Below are 17,367 nucleotides of genomic sequence, written 5' to 3' on the forward strand. Positions count from 1 at the left end.
ATGGTCATAATGTGTTCCATGCTGATTGCGGTCATTTTTCCTTGTGGAAAAGGTATAGTTGTTTTAGTTATATTCTAAAGTAATTAGTGTCACAAACAAATGCAGAAGAAAGAAGTTTCTCTCATCGCTTTGTGCTCCTCAAAACCACATAATGTGGATCAGACTGCAATTTTGTGAGACAAGAATGGGGTTCACAACGTGTATGAACTTTGGCACCGTTAAAACAGAACAGCCAGCTGAACAAGTTTCTTTTGAGGGGATGCAGTACTACCTTATTACCAGAAGGCTATTACGACCACCAAAATGCTGTACAAGGTAAACTTTGCGGACCCAAAATACTGTTTTGATGGTCTCTAGAGACCATGCACTAGGCTTGGGAGTTGAGCTCAAAGCACACAGCTAATATTTTGATGTGTCCAGGATGACCTCAGCCAATTGGAAAAAAGTAAGGAAAAGTCTGGTGTTTTAATTGAAAGTATGGTAATAGTGGTGATCTGGAAGTCCCATAGCAGGGCACATGCAAAGAATGCACAACTTTAATGGCTAGTGCACACTGTCGTAGGAACTAACAAAAATGAAGTATTGCTTGAAGGTCTAGAATCAAGAAATTATTTTCTTAATTATACTAGCACAGAACCAAGAAGGTATCTGTAAACTAGACAGTGAATCTTAAAAGGAATACTATGATCCAGCCAAAATAAGACAGACAGAGACAGACAGCCATGTGATGTCCTTTCCTCATACTTCAAAAAGGCCTAGAGTCAGCATTCTGAGCCTTCTGTAAAAAGTGATCTGGTACGCTGGTGAACCTCTCATACATTGTGGTATAAATTAGTCAAAATACTCCATATTTATTAATATCTCTATTAGATGTGGCTGCCACATACATCCAAGTGGTAATTACATTCAAATGTGGTGTGTGTGCCTAAAATGTCAGTCAAATGTACTTGTTTCTCATCAGAAAATCTATAGCGAAAGAAAACAGCAGTGGTTGATAAGGTGTTGCTATGAGGCAAATTATTTAATCACTCGTGTTTAAGTTTAATGCCCCATCCCTCACATAAAACTACCTAATGTTTGTGAAATATTAGAGTTTCAATTAGACTTCTCAGTTATTGGGAATAATATAGATGTTATTCTTATAAAACAGAGATTAAGCTGAATATGAGGGAAGGGTGAAATGTGACAACTTACTCAATGCTTATGGTTTCCAAAGAGTAAAAGGAGATTTCCTGTTTTCACAATTTCAGAATAGAGCTGGCTTTCTCTTTTACATAGCTCACTAGTATCACTTCAAATTTCCTAAAACCCTTTGTGGCATTAAAGGCAGCAGAGGGAGTGCTCCAATTAGCTCATAATAGCTGTTTTGCATGAACTGAACCAAGTGGACCGCTTCAGTTGAGAAAATAAGGACATTCAACTAGATTCTGGTGGGTAACCAGCTTCTTGTCTCTTTGTTGGAAACATCTAAGAGTCCGGGCAATCAAAGCTTTGTATTTTTTTTTTAACTTGGTATGCCTGAAGGAAGTAAGTAAAGTTCTGTGCTCAGGGGCAAGTCGAAGCACACGCAGAAAAGTGTGCACTCAGGTATGACTACACCGTCCCATCATTATCTACAGAGTCAAATGATAAATGCTCCTCAGGAACAATTGCTTTTCTTTAATGCTAAGAACAAATTCATCCTTGGAACCCTGCATTCGTTCCAACTGAAAATAAGAAAACGGTGAGCAAAAGATCATGCCTATTCAACCTGTCAACTGGTTCTATCTCCGATCTTCGGAGAGGATTCATGTTTATTTGTGGTCTGTATACATGCTACCTTGAAAAAGAAGAAAGATGCCAAAAGGTTTCAAAGAGAGGTGGAAACAATGCAGAAGATTGCTATTTTTAGGGACAAGTCCCTTCACATCTGGCTTTAGAGAGAAATCTTATTAACTGTCTTCACACTTCCTCTTTTTTAAACCCCTTCAGCCCTCTTACTTTCTCTCGTTCACTACATCACGGAAAACAATAGAGGTTACCAGAGAAACATGAAGAGGTCTTGCAGAGAACCGAGGAGAGATCATTTTTATTTTGATTCAGCAGCTATCCATCACAGATGATGGACAAAAGACCAGTGAAGGAAGTGGAAAAGACTTAGGCATAGAGCATCCTTTCATCCATCTCTTCATCACACCCAATTTCCAGAAGACTGGAAACCACAGTTTCAAACCACAGTTTCAACAGGAGGTAGCTAAGATAACCAACTTTTGTAGGACTTTGCTTGTAACAGAAGCATTTTAACATTACTACTAATTTTTGCACTTATGGAGTCTAGAGAATTGCGAGCATCAAGTTAATTGCTTTGGTCCTCACCATCTCACCATTTAGAGAATACTGTCCATACACTCTTATTTAAAACACTTCTACTTTCACATCCCTGTATGACACAAGTGTAGTCACAGAAATCCATCCAGTAATAACTGAATGTACTTTAATCTACTCGCACAAGAGGTCTACAGTTATTCATGTTCACAACGTTGACTGTGCTAGTGGCAGGACATCTGACAGTGTTCAAAGTGCACACTTACCTTAGCTGGGTAACTAGCTGATATAGGGTAATAGTCATACAATGAAAACATGCCATTCTTAAACGTTCTTTCGGTGATTGTTAAAAATCAGAACCTTGAAAAGACTCCTCATTACGGGATTAACATTGTTGAAACTGTTTTGGAAATAAGCTTAAGTGCATACCTTTGACAAAGGAAGGTTACTGCTATTGCACAAACATTTCTACTGTTTGCTTTTTAGGACAGCTTTATTTTACCAGCAGGTACCATTTATTTATACACTCATGGGCATATGTTTGAGCCCCTTCCGTCACTTTTTTTTTTTGCAAACCCTGAACTCATATCTATCAGGCCATACAAAGACACTTTGCGTGGCTTTGAATGGCCTCATAGATAGGGAGTAAGCCAAGGAAGCACAAATCACTGCATTTCCTTACTATGTGCAAGGAAGGCATTCCATGCGCATTGCAGTGGGTGTTCCCATGCAACACCCATGGATTTTGACATCCCCAGATTTACAAGAGCTTGTAAACCTGGGGATGTGCCAAAACCTTATGCCTCCCCGGGGAGGCGCATTCTGCAACACACACAGAAAGAAGAAAAATCCTCTGGGGATTGTTTTTGTTCGGGAAGGTGGTCTTCCTGCACAAAAATAATCCTGCCTACAACGCAGACACCATAGCCCCAAGGTGCAAGGGTGCCAACATTGGCACTAGGCTGCCAAAACAGTGCCAGTACAGTGGGAAAGGACAGGAATGTGCTGGATTGCTTAAATATGGTGCATTCCTGCCCTTTCACTTTGACACAGGGCAGTGCAACAGGGTGACTTTTGCCAAAAGCTCATAAATAAGGGCCTCAGTTTGTGCAATTTGTTAAGGGTAAGAGGGCAGTATTAGAAGTTAGACGTTCTGGCCAAAACTCACAAGTGTCTTCTCTAGTATGCAACAGCAGAAGGGTCCTCCTTTTTGTTGGAATTTCAGCCATCCACCCTGCTCTATATCAGTTACGGATCTCATGCCCACCTTGCACTATTGCCAACCTTCCACCCAATTCAAGCCCTGGCTCAACAGCAGCATTTTGGAGGTCAGTGTGCTTAAGTTGCATCTTTTCTTTATTTGGTCTAGTTAAAAACACACGAGGGGTTTCAGTGGCTTGTCTTTAGCACAGCAGCAAAGAAACGATTTGCTTTTGTATTATGCTTCTTCTCCCAAGCGCTTCGCAAGGGGGAAAGGGGCAACGTCTCAGAATTATCTATGCACCAGGACACGGGATTTCTGCGTAGGAGAATGTTTGTGCACTGGGAAGAAGTTTTATTATGTGGGAGACGTTTTAATTTTAGAAGCATTCACAGCTGGAAATCTGTGCCGCCCGTGCACAGTCTACTGTGCTGAAGGGGCCCCCAGGAGCTCGTCCCTCCTCCCCTCGCACCGCGGGGGCCTTTGTTACGGCATTCGGTTTAATGTATGTGTCTTGGCCGGTGCCCTATTCCTATGCACCACCACTAACTGCCGAGAGCAGAAACTCGGACTACCATTTCTGCTTTTTCATGTGATGAAATGCTTCTACTGACAACACATGGCTATTTTAAAAGGGGTATTTCTACTCCGTGGGGACAAAAAAAGAAAATGTGACACAAGCTGTCACATGGTTGTAGCAAAATCCTAGTTTAACCATGAAGTGATTGGTATTCCACTTAAAAACGTATTATAATGACATGTTCTCTGGTTCGAGGGGTCTGTTCTTGCAGTAGGATAGAGCAGTATACAACATAACTAATATTGGTTGTAGACACAAACTTCACACAACAGCCCTAATTGTTCTATGGCCATGCCAAACTGATGCCAGTACTGTGACTGCTATATAAATGGATGTGCACTGCAGAGTTTTGCTGTAAAGGTAACACGCTGTATAAACAATATATCAACATTCACACATTGTGGACATAACTTTACTCCCATTTTTCATCACGAGACTGGGTTTTCCTCATTGAAAAAGTGCCAGATGGTATTACACTATCACCATTTTCAAAAGCTCTAATCGTCCAACCTTAAAGAAATGTGCATGTTCTGAGCAGGTGTGCAGGTGCCCCTTCTTATTTTATTCCATGTACAAAGGATGCAACCCTGATCTCTCTTTTTTAACAATGCAAACGGGATTTGATCCTACTGGTACAAAGAATGTCTTCAAAGGTTTCTATGATAAAGGATCAGTGCGGGTGGCGCCCCGAGTTGTTGAGCTCTCAGTCTGCTTGGGCAGAAGGTTCTTGATCTATTCCTGAAAGATGCATAAACAGATCGCCAAGCTCAGCCACTTCATCTCTTTCTTCCGCATTTGGCATTCCACGACTTTCACGGTCTTCAATGAAATCCCAGAGCCGAACAGAGTGCAAGAACTGAAAGAAGCGTGCAAGAGATCTTTAATATAAAAATAAATAGAGCAATCCGGATTTAAATATCAATACCATTTTGAATCACAGCACAGGCTCTCTATTTACACTTGTGAGGATACAACCGAAACGAGAGCCCCCACCAGCAAGCGTTGACAAAATATGAAATGCAACAGCGGTACATTATTTGCGCCACTTCAAAAGCATGGCTCTTGCAAGCTTGCAGAGAGCCAGAAAGCGTCCCAAGCATCTGGAGAGAAACTGAAAAATATATTTGTCAAACAAGGATATCAAACGTTTCCAATCGATCGTAACGTCTAATGTCAGGCAATCTGTTGCATGCTGTCCCATTCGATACACTGGCAAAATAATTAGGTATGGTTCATCTATAAAACCATTAACAAATCGAACAACTTGGAGGCACTCTTAATGGGACACTAAGAAAGCTATTTGCAAGAGGAAAAATAAGCTGCAGTTCCTGCTGGGTGGAACTTGAAGATCATGTACGAATCCACATAAACCATGCTGCACAAAAATAAAAATACTTACGCAGACCAGCCTTTAATCACATTGTGTGCCTCTAGCACCACCAACTAAAATCCAATATTCTAGATTTTAAAATGCTTCTCAATTAGATAAAGTATTCCTCAAGCTTTCAATGCTTTTCCAGGGCTCTCGATACTGATCTGATTGGTAAAGCTGCTGGTAAGATATCTCACTGGACTAAGGCATCCACTGAAGAGATCTGCATGTAACCTCAAGGTCACAGGTTGAACCTGGCAGTTTAACACTGCTGTTCGTCCTTCCAAAGTCGATAACCTCAGTACCTCCGAGCTGGGTAATAGTTAATACAAGCACCTGAAATCAAGGCAAACTGTAACGTGCTCTATAGAGGTGTCCTAATTTCTGGTTCCAAACTTCAAAATACATGGGACTTTGTGGGATGCATGCCACCCCTCAAGGAAACCGGTGTCAAAGTGCACTTTTCGTAGCTCGTTGCCACTGCAACACCTACAGGAATATGCACTTTCGAATGACTGCTTACTTGAAAAACTTTATGGACAGATTACGTCTGTGAGGCTCATCATTTTGCTAGTAAGTGATCTGTACACTTGTCAAAAAGGCTGATGCCCGACGCAGATTCCTCCTGTCTGCCCAAGTGGATTAGAGAATATAACCTGAAACTGAGAAAATGACTGCTACTGCCGCTTAATCCTGAAGACAGAAGTAGACCTCCTTGTCTTTAAATGAACTCCCTTATTTTAGCCTCAAGCCTGAATCCAGCAATCCAGTACACTTCCCTTGGGAGCTCCATTTGTCAGACACTGCAACCAGTCCTTAGTTTAACCAAGCTTGTAACCCAAGTGAGTATGGTGTGACAGGTCTTACTTCAACTAAATCCCAGTTACTGAAGTGCACAGAACTGTCCTTAGCAGTCCAGTTATCCAGAGTGCTACAAACTTTGTCTGCGGCCTGCAACCACTTCCCAGGATGACCAAGAAGGAGAATTAATGCCAACGTGTCGGAATACCTTGCTATTCTGAGTTTAGCGTTTTACTGATGAAATTTCCATGGGAAAGGTCATGAGATTGAAGTCAATGCTCGAATTGGGGGTGTGGTGTTACCCAAAAATGCCATACTTCGATTCCAAGAGCAGTTCCTATTGCTCTGATTTCAAATCTTTCCCCCCACCTCCACAAGCCTCAACAGGCCCAGGGACCACATCTCCTGGGGCTTGCACCTTTGCTGTGTCCCAAGGAACCCAAACCAGGGACACAACTTCTCTACTCATACCTGGTGGAAGCTGCAAAAATGCTCCCCCCAAGTGGGAGCACAATTTATTTTCTCTGACCCTGCTCTTGTGGGCGGGGAAAGAGATTTGCTCTCGCCAGGGGGTATGCATCTGATCATGGAATGCAGTGCTGTAGATCAACATGCCCTGCATACTTTTTCATGTTATGCTTGGACGGGAAACGGCCCAAAACTACGCGGGCTCAGCCACGCATGCTATTTGTCGATAAGCTGAACAATACTTGCCTTAACCACACATGTGCATGGTTAATGCAGGACGCATAAGCGTGGTTCAGGCAGCGGTCTAGCTGTGTGGATGGAAGGGCAAGCAGGAAGGAGCAGGAAGAAGGATCGGGAGAGGTAATGGGGCTGGGGTTGTTCTTGGGGGTGGGGGCAGTTTTTTTGATTTAGGGCTGAAGGTGTGAAGGTGGGGGGCGGTCGGGGTAGTTTGGGGAGGGCAGGTTGTTTTTAGGGGTGTGTGGGGGTTTTAGGGCTCAGGGCAGGGGGGTCGGGGGTTCAGGGTAGGTATGTGGATTCAAGCCTCGGGGTTGGGAGGGTAGTTTTAAGAGCAGGGGCAGGGCGGAGGTCATTTGGGGAGGGGAGGTTGTTCTTAGGGGTATGTGGGCAGTTTTAAGGTTCAGGGCAAGGGGTTAGGGTTATTTTGGTAATGTAGGGCTCAGGGCATGGGGTGGTGGGGTCAGGGTAGATTTGAAGGCAGGGTGGCCTGGGTAGTTTTGTGGATTTAGGCCTCGCGGAGGGTATGGGGGGAGCAGTTTTAAGGGCAGGGACGGGGTGCATTGCAGGGCAGGGGTGTCTGGTGTCATGGCACAGGGCAGGGGGAATTTACCATGTATATTTCTTTACCACATATGCTTTTACAATGAAATTCATTGTAAAAGCAATGCGTGGTAAAGACGTGTCGTGGTTCCGACCACGTAGTTTAGGCATGCACTGTTTAGGCATGCATGATTGGGTCATAGAACCAGCTTTTACGTGTGCAACTTATTTTTCTTTGAAGTCTTTCGAGTCACGAGGTAAAGTAACCGCTCCTATTAATGGAAAGGCGCATGAGCCTCAGCCCCACCGTTAGATTGTTTTTCCTGCACAGTGAATAAGTATGAAATGAAGCACAGAGAGAAAGATAAAGATGAAAATGTACAGAGTAAGAAAGAAAGGCATTTGTAACAACCTGAGGCCTGTGGGGAGGAAGGGTGGGCTCATGTGAATCTACAACATTATATATCTGTCAATAAGGACCCTCTTAAGTACTAGCGTGTGAAGTGCCCTTCCTGCTACACAATCAGGGTGTGGCGAGAACACCAGGAGTTCAATGGTTCGATTAAGATGGAAGGGAGATACTACCTTAGGGAGAAATTTTGAATTGCTCTTAAGGATGACTCTGTCATTGTGCACCTGAATAAAGGGGTTCCTCTAGGGGACAGCTTGAAGCTCACTGACCTGCGTGACAGAGTTGACTGCCAGTAGGAAGGTCACCTTCCAAGATAGTAACTGTAGTGGTTCACTGGGTGAAATGGCCCATTTAAGTCCTTCCAGGGACCATGAACAGTGAAGTGTCTTCCCTATTCTAAAGGTAGGATGAAACTGCAGCTAAGTGAAGTTGGATAGAGGTGTATGGGTGGCCTGACGTTTGCAAATCAAGCTGATAGTAGAGTATGTCTTGGACTGCTGGCTTGAGAGGAGTAATGTGTTTAGGGAGATAGCAGTGGACAAATCTTATCCATTTAGCCACATAGCAAGCCTGTTTTGGGGGTCTGTGGCCTTCATTGAGGATGGTCATACACTCAAGAGACAGCGTGAGGTAGTCAAACTCTAGGAATTCAGGAGCCAAGGTGCAAGATGGAACTGGCTTGGGTTCAGGTGCCTGACTGTGCCCAGGTTCTGGGTAGGTCTGGACAGTTGGGCAGCTTCTCGTGGAGTACTACTGACAGATCGAGAAAGGTAGTGGACCAGGGTTGCCTAGCCCACATAGAAACCACCAGGATGAAAGTGAGAGATGTTTATCCAAATGGAAGGAGTGGGAGAAGCGGAAACGCAATTGCACAATGGAGGCAAAGCTAGGGCACTTGGTGTTTTCGGCAGTGGCGAAGAGGTCCATGTTGGGAAACCCCAAAAGATGGGAAGTATGGGAGTAGGACATTGTTATAAATGGGGTCTCTAGTTGGCAGTCAGTTTGCACTCTGCCCAAGCAGGGACCCTCACTCTAGTAAGGGTGAGGGAGATACACACCTAGGATAACCTCTGCTCACCCCCTTGGTAGCTTGGCACAGCAGACAGATGTATCTCAGAGGCAATGTGTAAAGTATTTGTACAAACACACACAGAAACACAGTGTAAACACCACAAAAGCACTCAACACCAGTTTACAAAAATAGCCAATATTTATCTGAGTAAAACAAGACCAAAAACGAAAAAAATCCAACATACACAATCAGACATACTAATGTTCAAAGATTAAACTTCGATATAGTGCTTAGAAACACAATAGCTTTAACTTGGGCAATCACAAAGTCATCCCTAACAATCCAACCCACTAGTGAGGATGGCGGTGCCAGTCACAGAGTTGCACGGACCCCTAGGTACGGAACCTTTGGCAAACAAGGAAACAAGCTGGTGCACAGAGCCAAGGAGGTGAGGCATTGCTGGATCTGGTGTGGTGTAATTTCCTTACTGCAGAGCAGGGGAGGCGATGTGGCGTCGGTGTTGGTTCCTGATGATCCAGCGGGTTCGATTAATCTGGCAGGTAAGGATGAGTTGGGCGACCTCACGTGGTCACAGTCACACCACTGGCTACAGGCGCCATGGCGGAATTGGGTGTCACCGATGTCAGTGAAACAGCACTCAGGACTCACGGGAAATCAGCAAGGCTACGACGACATCAGGCCTGCGGTTTCAGTTGCGGTCATCGCAATCCAGCAGGGACCACGGCTTCGGTTGCAGGCAGCGATGCACAGTCGGACAGTGGCGTCAGTCCTGGAGTCGTCCAGAGTCGGTGCACCTAGTTCTTTTAGTTTGTCAGGCCAGTTTTTACTCCCAAGGGCCCAGAAACTGGAATAGGCCCCACCTGGCGACTTTAGGATCCACAGCAACCGAAACCAGAGGCTGGTAGGTGAAGTCTTTGATGTCCCTGAGACTTCTTCACAGGAGGCAAGCTCAGTCCAAGCCCTTGGTGAAACTTCACAAGCAGGATATACAGCAAAGTCAAGTCTTTGTCCTCTTTAAGGCAGAAGCAGCAACTGCAGGCCAACCCAGCAAAGCACACAGAGCAAATGGGCAATACTCCTTCCCCGGCTCTTCAGTTCTTCTCCTTGGCAAAGGTTCCTCTTGATGTAGAAGTTTTCTAAATGTCTGGGGTCTTAGGGCCACTTCTTATACTTATTTCTGCCTTTGAAGTAGGCAAACTTCAAAGGAAAGTCTCTGTTGTTTACAAGATCCTGCCTTGCTCAGGCCTGGCTTCAGACACACTCTGGGGGCTGGAGACTGTATTGTGTGAGGACAGGCACAGCCCGTTCAGGTTCAACTCATCTCTCCTCACCACAGCTCAGGAGACTCATCAGGATATCCCAGATTTACCTCAGCTCCCTTTGTGTTACTGTCTAGAGGGAATTCACAAACAGCCCAACTGTCAGTCTGACCCAGATGTGCATTCCACAGGCAGGCTGTGGCACAGAATATTTAAGCAAGAAAATGCCCTCTTTCTAAAAGTGGCAGTTTCAAACATACAATCTAAAAAACAACTCTATCAAAAGGTGTATTTTTAAATTGTGAGTTCAGAGACCCCAGACTCCAAATCTCTACCTGCTCCCAATTGGAAACTGCACTTAAAAGGTATTTAAAGGCAGCCCACATGTTAACCTATGACGGAGATAGATCTTGCAATAGTGAAAAACGAATTAGGCAGTATTTCACTATCAGGACATGTAAAACACACCAGTGCATGTCCTACTTTTAAATACAAAGCACCCTGCCCTCGACTACCTAAGGCCTACCTTAGGGGTGACTGATATGTAGTAAAAGGGAAGGTTTGGGCCTGGCAAGTGGGTACACTTACCAGCTCAAATTGGCTGTGCAAGACTACACACACACACAGACACTGCGTTGGCAGGTCTGAGACATGTTTACAGGGCTACGCAAGTGGGTGGCACAATCAGAGCTGCAGCCCGACTAGTAGCATTTGATTTACAGCTCTTGGACACCTTTAGTGCAATTTACTAGGGACTTACTAGTAAATCAAATATGCCAATCGGGGATACCGATAATAATCACAATTTCTACAGGAGCACCTGCACTTTTAGCACTGGTTAGCAGTGGTAAAGTGTCCAGAATACCAATACTCAGCAAAAACGAAGTCCAGTACACATTAAAAAATACAGGAAGCAGAGGCAAAAAGACAGGGGAGACCATACCTAGGATGCCAGGTCAAACAGACATGTGGGTGGAGTTCCCACTTGTAGATTTGTTGCCACATACCCCAAAGGCTCTGAGAGATTCCACACTTGGAACAGGAGAAACAGCTACCAAACATAATTTCCGATACCTATACCAGTATAGGATGGGATTGTTTCAGAGCCAAGCCAAAAAAGCCTCTAAGGAAGGTACCAAACAAGCACAGGTGGGTTCTAACAAGTGCTGGGATAAACAAGAGCAAATTAAAGACAGACTAAATAAGAGAGCAGACTCTCCTCACCCGGAAAACTCTAAAATGAGATATTTCAGAAATAGTGTGAATATAAAAGCCCCTGACCGATATACTGATTCACGTCCCTCTCGTTCCTTTCAGGACGGTCTAGATAGACCTAGCAAGAGTGGGCTGGTCAGAGCAATGTCCCGACTACATCAAATAGGATTAAGGCTCACTGCGGTCTTCAGACAAAAAAGAAGACAAGTCCCCACAACAAGAGCCACAGTTTAAAAAGAAAAAGGTGGAAGCACTTTCGATAAAAAATGACAGTAAACCTGAGAACATTGCTAAAGAACAAGACATGGGCGGTGACACTGCGTACAGCGCGGCAGAAGTCACAATATGTCGCCAGAGTCTGAAAGATCATATGGAAGTGACATAAACTAGCTACTTTATTGCAGTCGAGACTGCGGATGGGTGCATTCTCCCACCGACAGGGTTTACGATTTGAATATTAAAATTGAGGGAGACATAGAGCGCACCATTAGTGTGATATTCTGGAATAAACTGAGTTGTGATGTCCTTTGGCCGAGAGAGACTGACCACCTGGGCACGTTCGTAAGCTCCCACATGGGGAAGATATCATTTTGCCTTCTTTCTCTGATCTTGTTCCAGAAGCCGTAAAACTAGCCTATGCTGTCAACTGGGCTTTATGCAGGCACCTGCGCTATACTGCAAACATGTATGTTGGGGTAAAGATTCTCCTTACCATCTCATACTGATTAGGTCTACACCTCAGCCTCAGCCCCAATATCCTGTTAAACACAAAGCTAAATATCCAGTGAGGGAGATCCTCACTCAGCTCGAATACTAGGGTATAATAGAGCCCTGTGTCTCTGCAATGAATAACTCATTATTCCCCATTGCAAAATCCGACCATTTATATAGAATAGTCTTAGACTACAGACACTTAAACAGTCATACACACACATATGCAATACAAAATTCACACAGTGCAGCACCAATTAACATAGTGCGAAAAAAAAAAAAAAAAAAAAAAAACAACCTTGGATATCTCCAACGTTTTTTTTTTCTGCCAAAACAAGTCGGGACCTGTCTCGGATTCTCATTCGGCTCACAAAAAGGCTTTCATTGGTTGCCCCAGAGCTACAAGAACAGCTCAGGTTGTCAGCCCGTGTAACATTAATATTGCATGATATTGATCCTGAGGCGTTGTCCTACGTGGATGACCTCTATCTCACATATGATGACCTTAACATTCATCTTGCCAGGGTCAATTGGATCATTCTGGGATTCGATACAAATTTAATTTTAAGAAAACTAAATTAGCCTTTCTCAGTGTATTGTTGATGGGATATGAGCTATCAAACGAGGGCAAGCGTCAGTCCCTGCACTTTTTAGAAAAATGTGCTCAACGTCAGCCACCAAATACTATTAATAAACTACAGTCTTTGCTTGATTTCTTCAACTTTGGCAGAACATACATTCCTGACTATGCACAACGCATCAAGCCACTTTATGATTTAATACCCCCAGATTTCTCTAGTCGACACTGGACAGTAGAACACACACGCATACTGAGGATTGCAACAGGACATGCTAGAAGCAAAACACTTACACACCTGTGATAACAAAACAAATTTGGTTATCAGAATAATTGCTGGTGCCATTGGGTTCACTTATTTCACCTTTAATGAAGGCGGCACGGTGCCCATAGCTTATAAGTCCCATTTATGTTCCAATGCAGAACAATGCTTTGCAGCCAGAGAAACAATTCTGACTGCAGTGCAGAAGGCTGTCATCAAGAAGAGGCCACTTGCCCAGGGGAAACACATTATTGTCGTTACCCTGGTGCCATCCTAAGGGGCGTAGCGGGATCGGGGGAAGGGAAAGCGAGTCACTGTTTTGGAGACGTGGCTGTCTTCACCATACCAAGTTTTCCTCTGCCCCAGGAAGTTGTTACCTTTGTAGCCTCCCCTATAATAGCCCCATGAAGGGGTTTGCTACTTCAGTGGCCTGTGATAGGAGGCAATGGCTTCAGGGGAGGCGGTCTTGCAACTCCCTCTACACTAGGACCTTCAAAGAGATCCCTTAGGAGAATGCACCTGGAGAGCCCCAATGGCCTTGGTCGTATCTGTGTTCTTTTTTAATCTCCTTGAGCACCTAGTCAACCAGCAATTGGAAGAGCTGAAGAGGTACTCCACATTGAACAGCAGCTTGAGTAGATGATGCTGTACTTAAAGCTTCAAGCCAGAGACAGACAGCCAGGCATGGAGTTGGAATTGATGCCCCACGCCATAGTATCAACAGCATCCAAAAGACACTGATGCATATTCTGACTGAGCAGCAATCCCCCTACAGTCACATTGATTTTCCTACTATCCTTGTCTGGTGGAGGCACGTCGTCAGTGCCCTCAGCATTGGTGCACCTACGGGCCATATGGACCATGAGGGAGTAGTCCTCTGATGTATCGGCAGCCTGAGGGAGAGGGTTTGTACTTTTTTTTTTCTTTTTAAATCAATGCTGGGGTGACCATCATGGCTTTAACTGGCTCTTCGAAACAAAGAGCCGCTTTGAGCACACCCTTCAGCACAGGGAGGAACTGCAGGGTGTGCAGGGTAGAGGACAGCATCTCCATGAGGAAATCCTCATCCTCTTGGACCTTGTGCATCTCCACCTTATGAAAGGCAGCGGCCCATTGCAGAAGCTTGTGGTAAGAGGTAGTATCTTCTGGCAGGGATGGTTTGGTGGGGTGGGGTAAAGGTCTGGGCCAGTGTCACAGGGTGGGTCGAGATCGTAGCCACTCCACAGGTCATCATAGAGATGAGGGCTGAATGGGGCTTTGTAGGGATCCAGTGGGTAAGTCGGACTCCCCAGCCTTCCCAGAGATGAGTGTGGGAAACTCTCTGGTGATTAAGGTGGAGGGGCTCCCAGTGTTTGAAGTGATGCAGGAAGAGGAGGAGAAGAGAGAGGTGGAGGAGGACAACAACAGCTAGAAGAAGTGGGCTAATGCCTCGCTATGGTGCTCTTTGGTCTTGGCCGGTGGTTCAGGCTCCAGGACAAAAGCCTCCTCAAAAGCCGACTTCCTCTTGTGGTGCCTTGTGCCTTTGATACAGACTTGGTGAGGATAATGTCTCTTTGCAGGTGAATGAGGATCTGCTTCTGTCTAGCTCCTCCTGAAGACGCTGCAGGATGGGCTGTTCATGGTCCTTGGATGCAATGGAGGATGAGACTTTCTACATGGGTGTTTCGACACCGAAGATGGTTTCTGGCTCGCTGCCACAGATGGGAGGTATCGGCACCAATGGAGTCTTACCCCTTCCCGCCAAGAACTTAATGGTTACGTCCTGGGACTGGCTCATGGGGGGAGCCCTAACGCTCTCCCCATTATCCTCCCACCCCCCCAGGGCAGGGATGGAAGGTGAATCGCTTCCCATTCCAGCTCCCACACCCCTAGTGACGGCTGATGATGTCAGTGCTCATCAGAGGCCGCCTCCATGGCGCAGGAAGCTAAATACTTGCATTTCTCTTCCGATCAGGGGTGGGGGATGGCAGAGAGGCATCTTTGATGTCTCTCTGTGTCAACATCAGGACAGTGCGCGCTCTACGGGCGACAAAAATGCAAAAACCCAGCCTTTATGCAAAGCATAATTCATGCATTGTGTTCATATGCAGTATGCTAACCTTTTGCATTGCAGACCTTAACCTTGAAAAACACTATTAATGATGTTTGCAATAACTATTCTGTTCATTTGTAAGGTACTGCTGCAGACTGACTGAGTGTGTTAGGGTGTGGTCCCTTTCTAGGACTTTCAAAGGTTTCTCTGCAGCATGACTGGGTGTGGTTTGTGGGCTGGGACAGAATCTATATAAGGGAGCCAGCCCAGCTCCACGTGCTCACTATTCAGAGGTCCCGGTGCAGAGCAGCAGCAATTTCCTGAGCTCCTATTCCGGAGGCCTATCTTTCCGTTCCAGGCCTGCCCCGCATTATCTTAGTGATCCTTGAGCAGGGTGGTAAGACGGAGGTTCTATTGAATTTTTGGGCCTACTCGTGAAACTTTCAGAGTACGCGAATCATTGCTCTGATGTAAATCTTGGTGTTCAGATCGGCAAAGGCTTGCGCGATCATTTCATGACATTTGCATATTCTTGTTAGAATTGGCATTGTGCGCAATTCTTTTCCTGCATATAAAACTTGATGTTCCGATCGGCAACAGTGTGCGCGATCATTTCATGGCATTTACATATTCTTGTTAGAATCGGCAGTGTGCGGTATTCTTTTCCTGCATGTAAAACTTGGTGTTTAGATCGGCAAAGGCTTGCGTGATCATTTCATGGCATTTACATATTCTTGTTAGAATCGGCAGTGTGCGCGATTCATTTCCCGCATGTAAAACGTGGTGTTCAGATCGGCAACAGTGTGCGCGATCATTTCATGGCAAGTAAAAACTTTAATGTGTAATGTTTGTTGAAGTACACACATTTATCCTGAGCCTATGGATTTCCTGTGAAGATGATAAATTCAAAATGTGACAGTCTTTGTGCATATTGAGTCCGTAGTACAATTCCAATTGTTTTCCAGGGAATGTTTCAGATTGTTTTGCCCTCATGTTAAAAATGCAGTGTTTGTTCTAAAACAGTATTCTAGAAGGTTCTTGTATTTCTAGACATTATGTGACATTTTATGAAAAGCTCATATGAAACATTGCATTAATCATTCTTGATTTGTTCCAGGTACCCAGAGTTCTTGAGGTCTAGTTAAAGTCACTTCTTAGATTATCCATGGTTACAGTAAGACAATGCTTAGAACCATAGTCTAGTGAAAGTCAATGTGATTATAATCTGATATTGTGTTGTTTAACCTTTTGCTTCCTACAGGTCTCCTTCCCAGCTGTTCCCTACCTAATCCCCTTTTCCCCACTTGGTCTCTCTTAGGCTCTGTGATATTTCTATCAGAGTTTTTGAGCTGTCTTGTATTGGACATGTTGGGAACGTACGCAGACCCCGAGGATTTGGTCTCCCTTACACTCTGAGCATTTCTGCAGCCGACCGTGAAGCGATCGGGCTGCAGAAATGCCCATTAGACACCAGGGATGTGTGTTGACATAAAGTAAACAATAATGGGGAATGGCCCCTTTGGCAAGGGTCGCTCCCCTGGGGGTATTTTTATTTTTTTAAAGCCCTTTCTGCCCTGTTGTAATTCGGCTGATGTGCCTCGGGGGGGGGCAGAAACCTCTAGACACCAGGGATCATTTAAAAACATTTTTTTTTTTATTGCTTACATGTTTACATGTGGGGAGCCCCTTAGGCAAGGGTCGCCCCTGGGGGGCAATTTTATTTCGGGTAATTTCTGTCCACCTTTGGGGGAAGATCAGCCTATTTTTCTTAGGCCAATCTTTCCCCAAGAGGGACCGAAACCACAGATTTTTTTTTGCGCAAATTTCACACAAGGGGAATGACCCCTTAGGCAAGTGTCGCTCCCCAGTGGGGTGGGGGTGGGGAGGTCAAATCAGCAAATTAATTTTAGCCCATTACTGCCCGCGTTGGGGCAGATCGGGCTATTTTAATTAGGCCACTCTGGAAACCACTAAGTACCAGGAATTAAAAAAAATATATATATATATATTTTTACAGATGGAGAGCAACCCCTTAGGCAAGGGTCGCTCGCTTGGAGCGCAAATTTATTTGAGGCCATTTCTGTTCCCCTTGGGGGCAGATCGGCTTATTTCTATTAGGCCGATCTGCCCCCAGGGGGGCAGAAACCACTTAGGTACCAGGGATTGGTGTGTGTGTGTTTTGTTTGGGAGGGGGGGCAACCCCTTGGGCAAGGGTCGTTCCCCATGGGGGCACATTACTGTTGGCCATTTCTGCCCCCCTTGAGGGTAGATTGGCCTATTTTTGTAAAGCCCATCTGCCCCCATGGGGGCAGAAAGCCCACCAGACACCAGGAAATATTTAAAAAATAAAATAAAAAATAGGG

At 44.9% G+C, this 17,367-nt stretch overlaps 1 protein-coding gene across 1 annotated transcript in view; it reads right to left on the reverse strand.

Annotated features, from left to right (window-relative positions):
* Positions 1–1,506: 1,506 nt before the first annotated feature.
* Positions 1,507–17,367, reverse strand: part of MKRN2 (makorin ring finger protein 2) — a 227,283-nt gene continuing 211,422 nt past the window's right edge. Inside the window, exon 8 of the mRNA XM_069206645.1 lies at positions 1,507–4,941. Within this exon, the coding sequence (XP_069062746.1) occupies positions 4,789–4,941 (153 nt within the window). The 3' untranslated portion in view covers positions 1,507–4,788. The remainder of the gene's footprint in view (positions 4,942–17,367) is intronic.

Source organism: Pleurodeles waltl, chromosome 9, assembly GCF_031143425.1.
Source record: "Pleurodeles waltl isolate 20211129_DDA chromosome 9, aPleWal1.hap1.20221129, whole genome shotgun sequence".
NCBI classification, from domain to species: Eukaryota; Metazoa; Chordata; class Amphibia; order Caudata; family Salamandridae; genus Pleurodeles; species Pleurodeles waltl.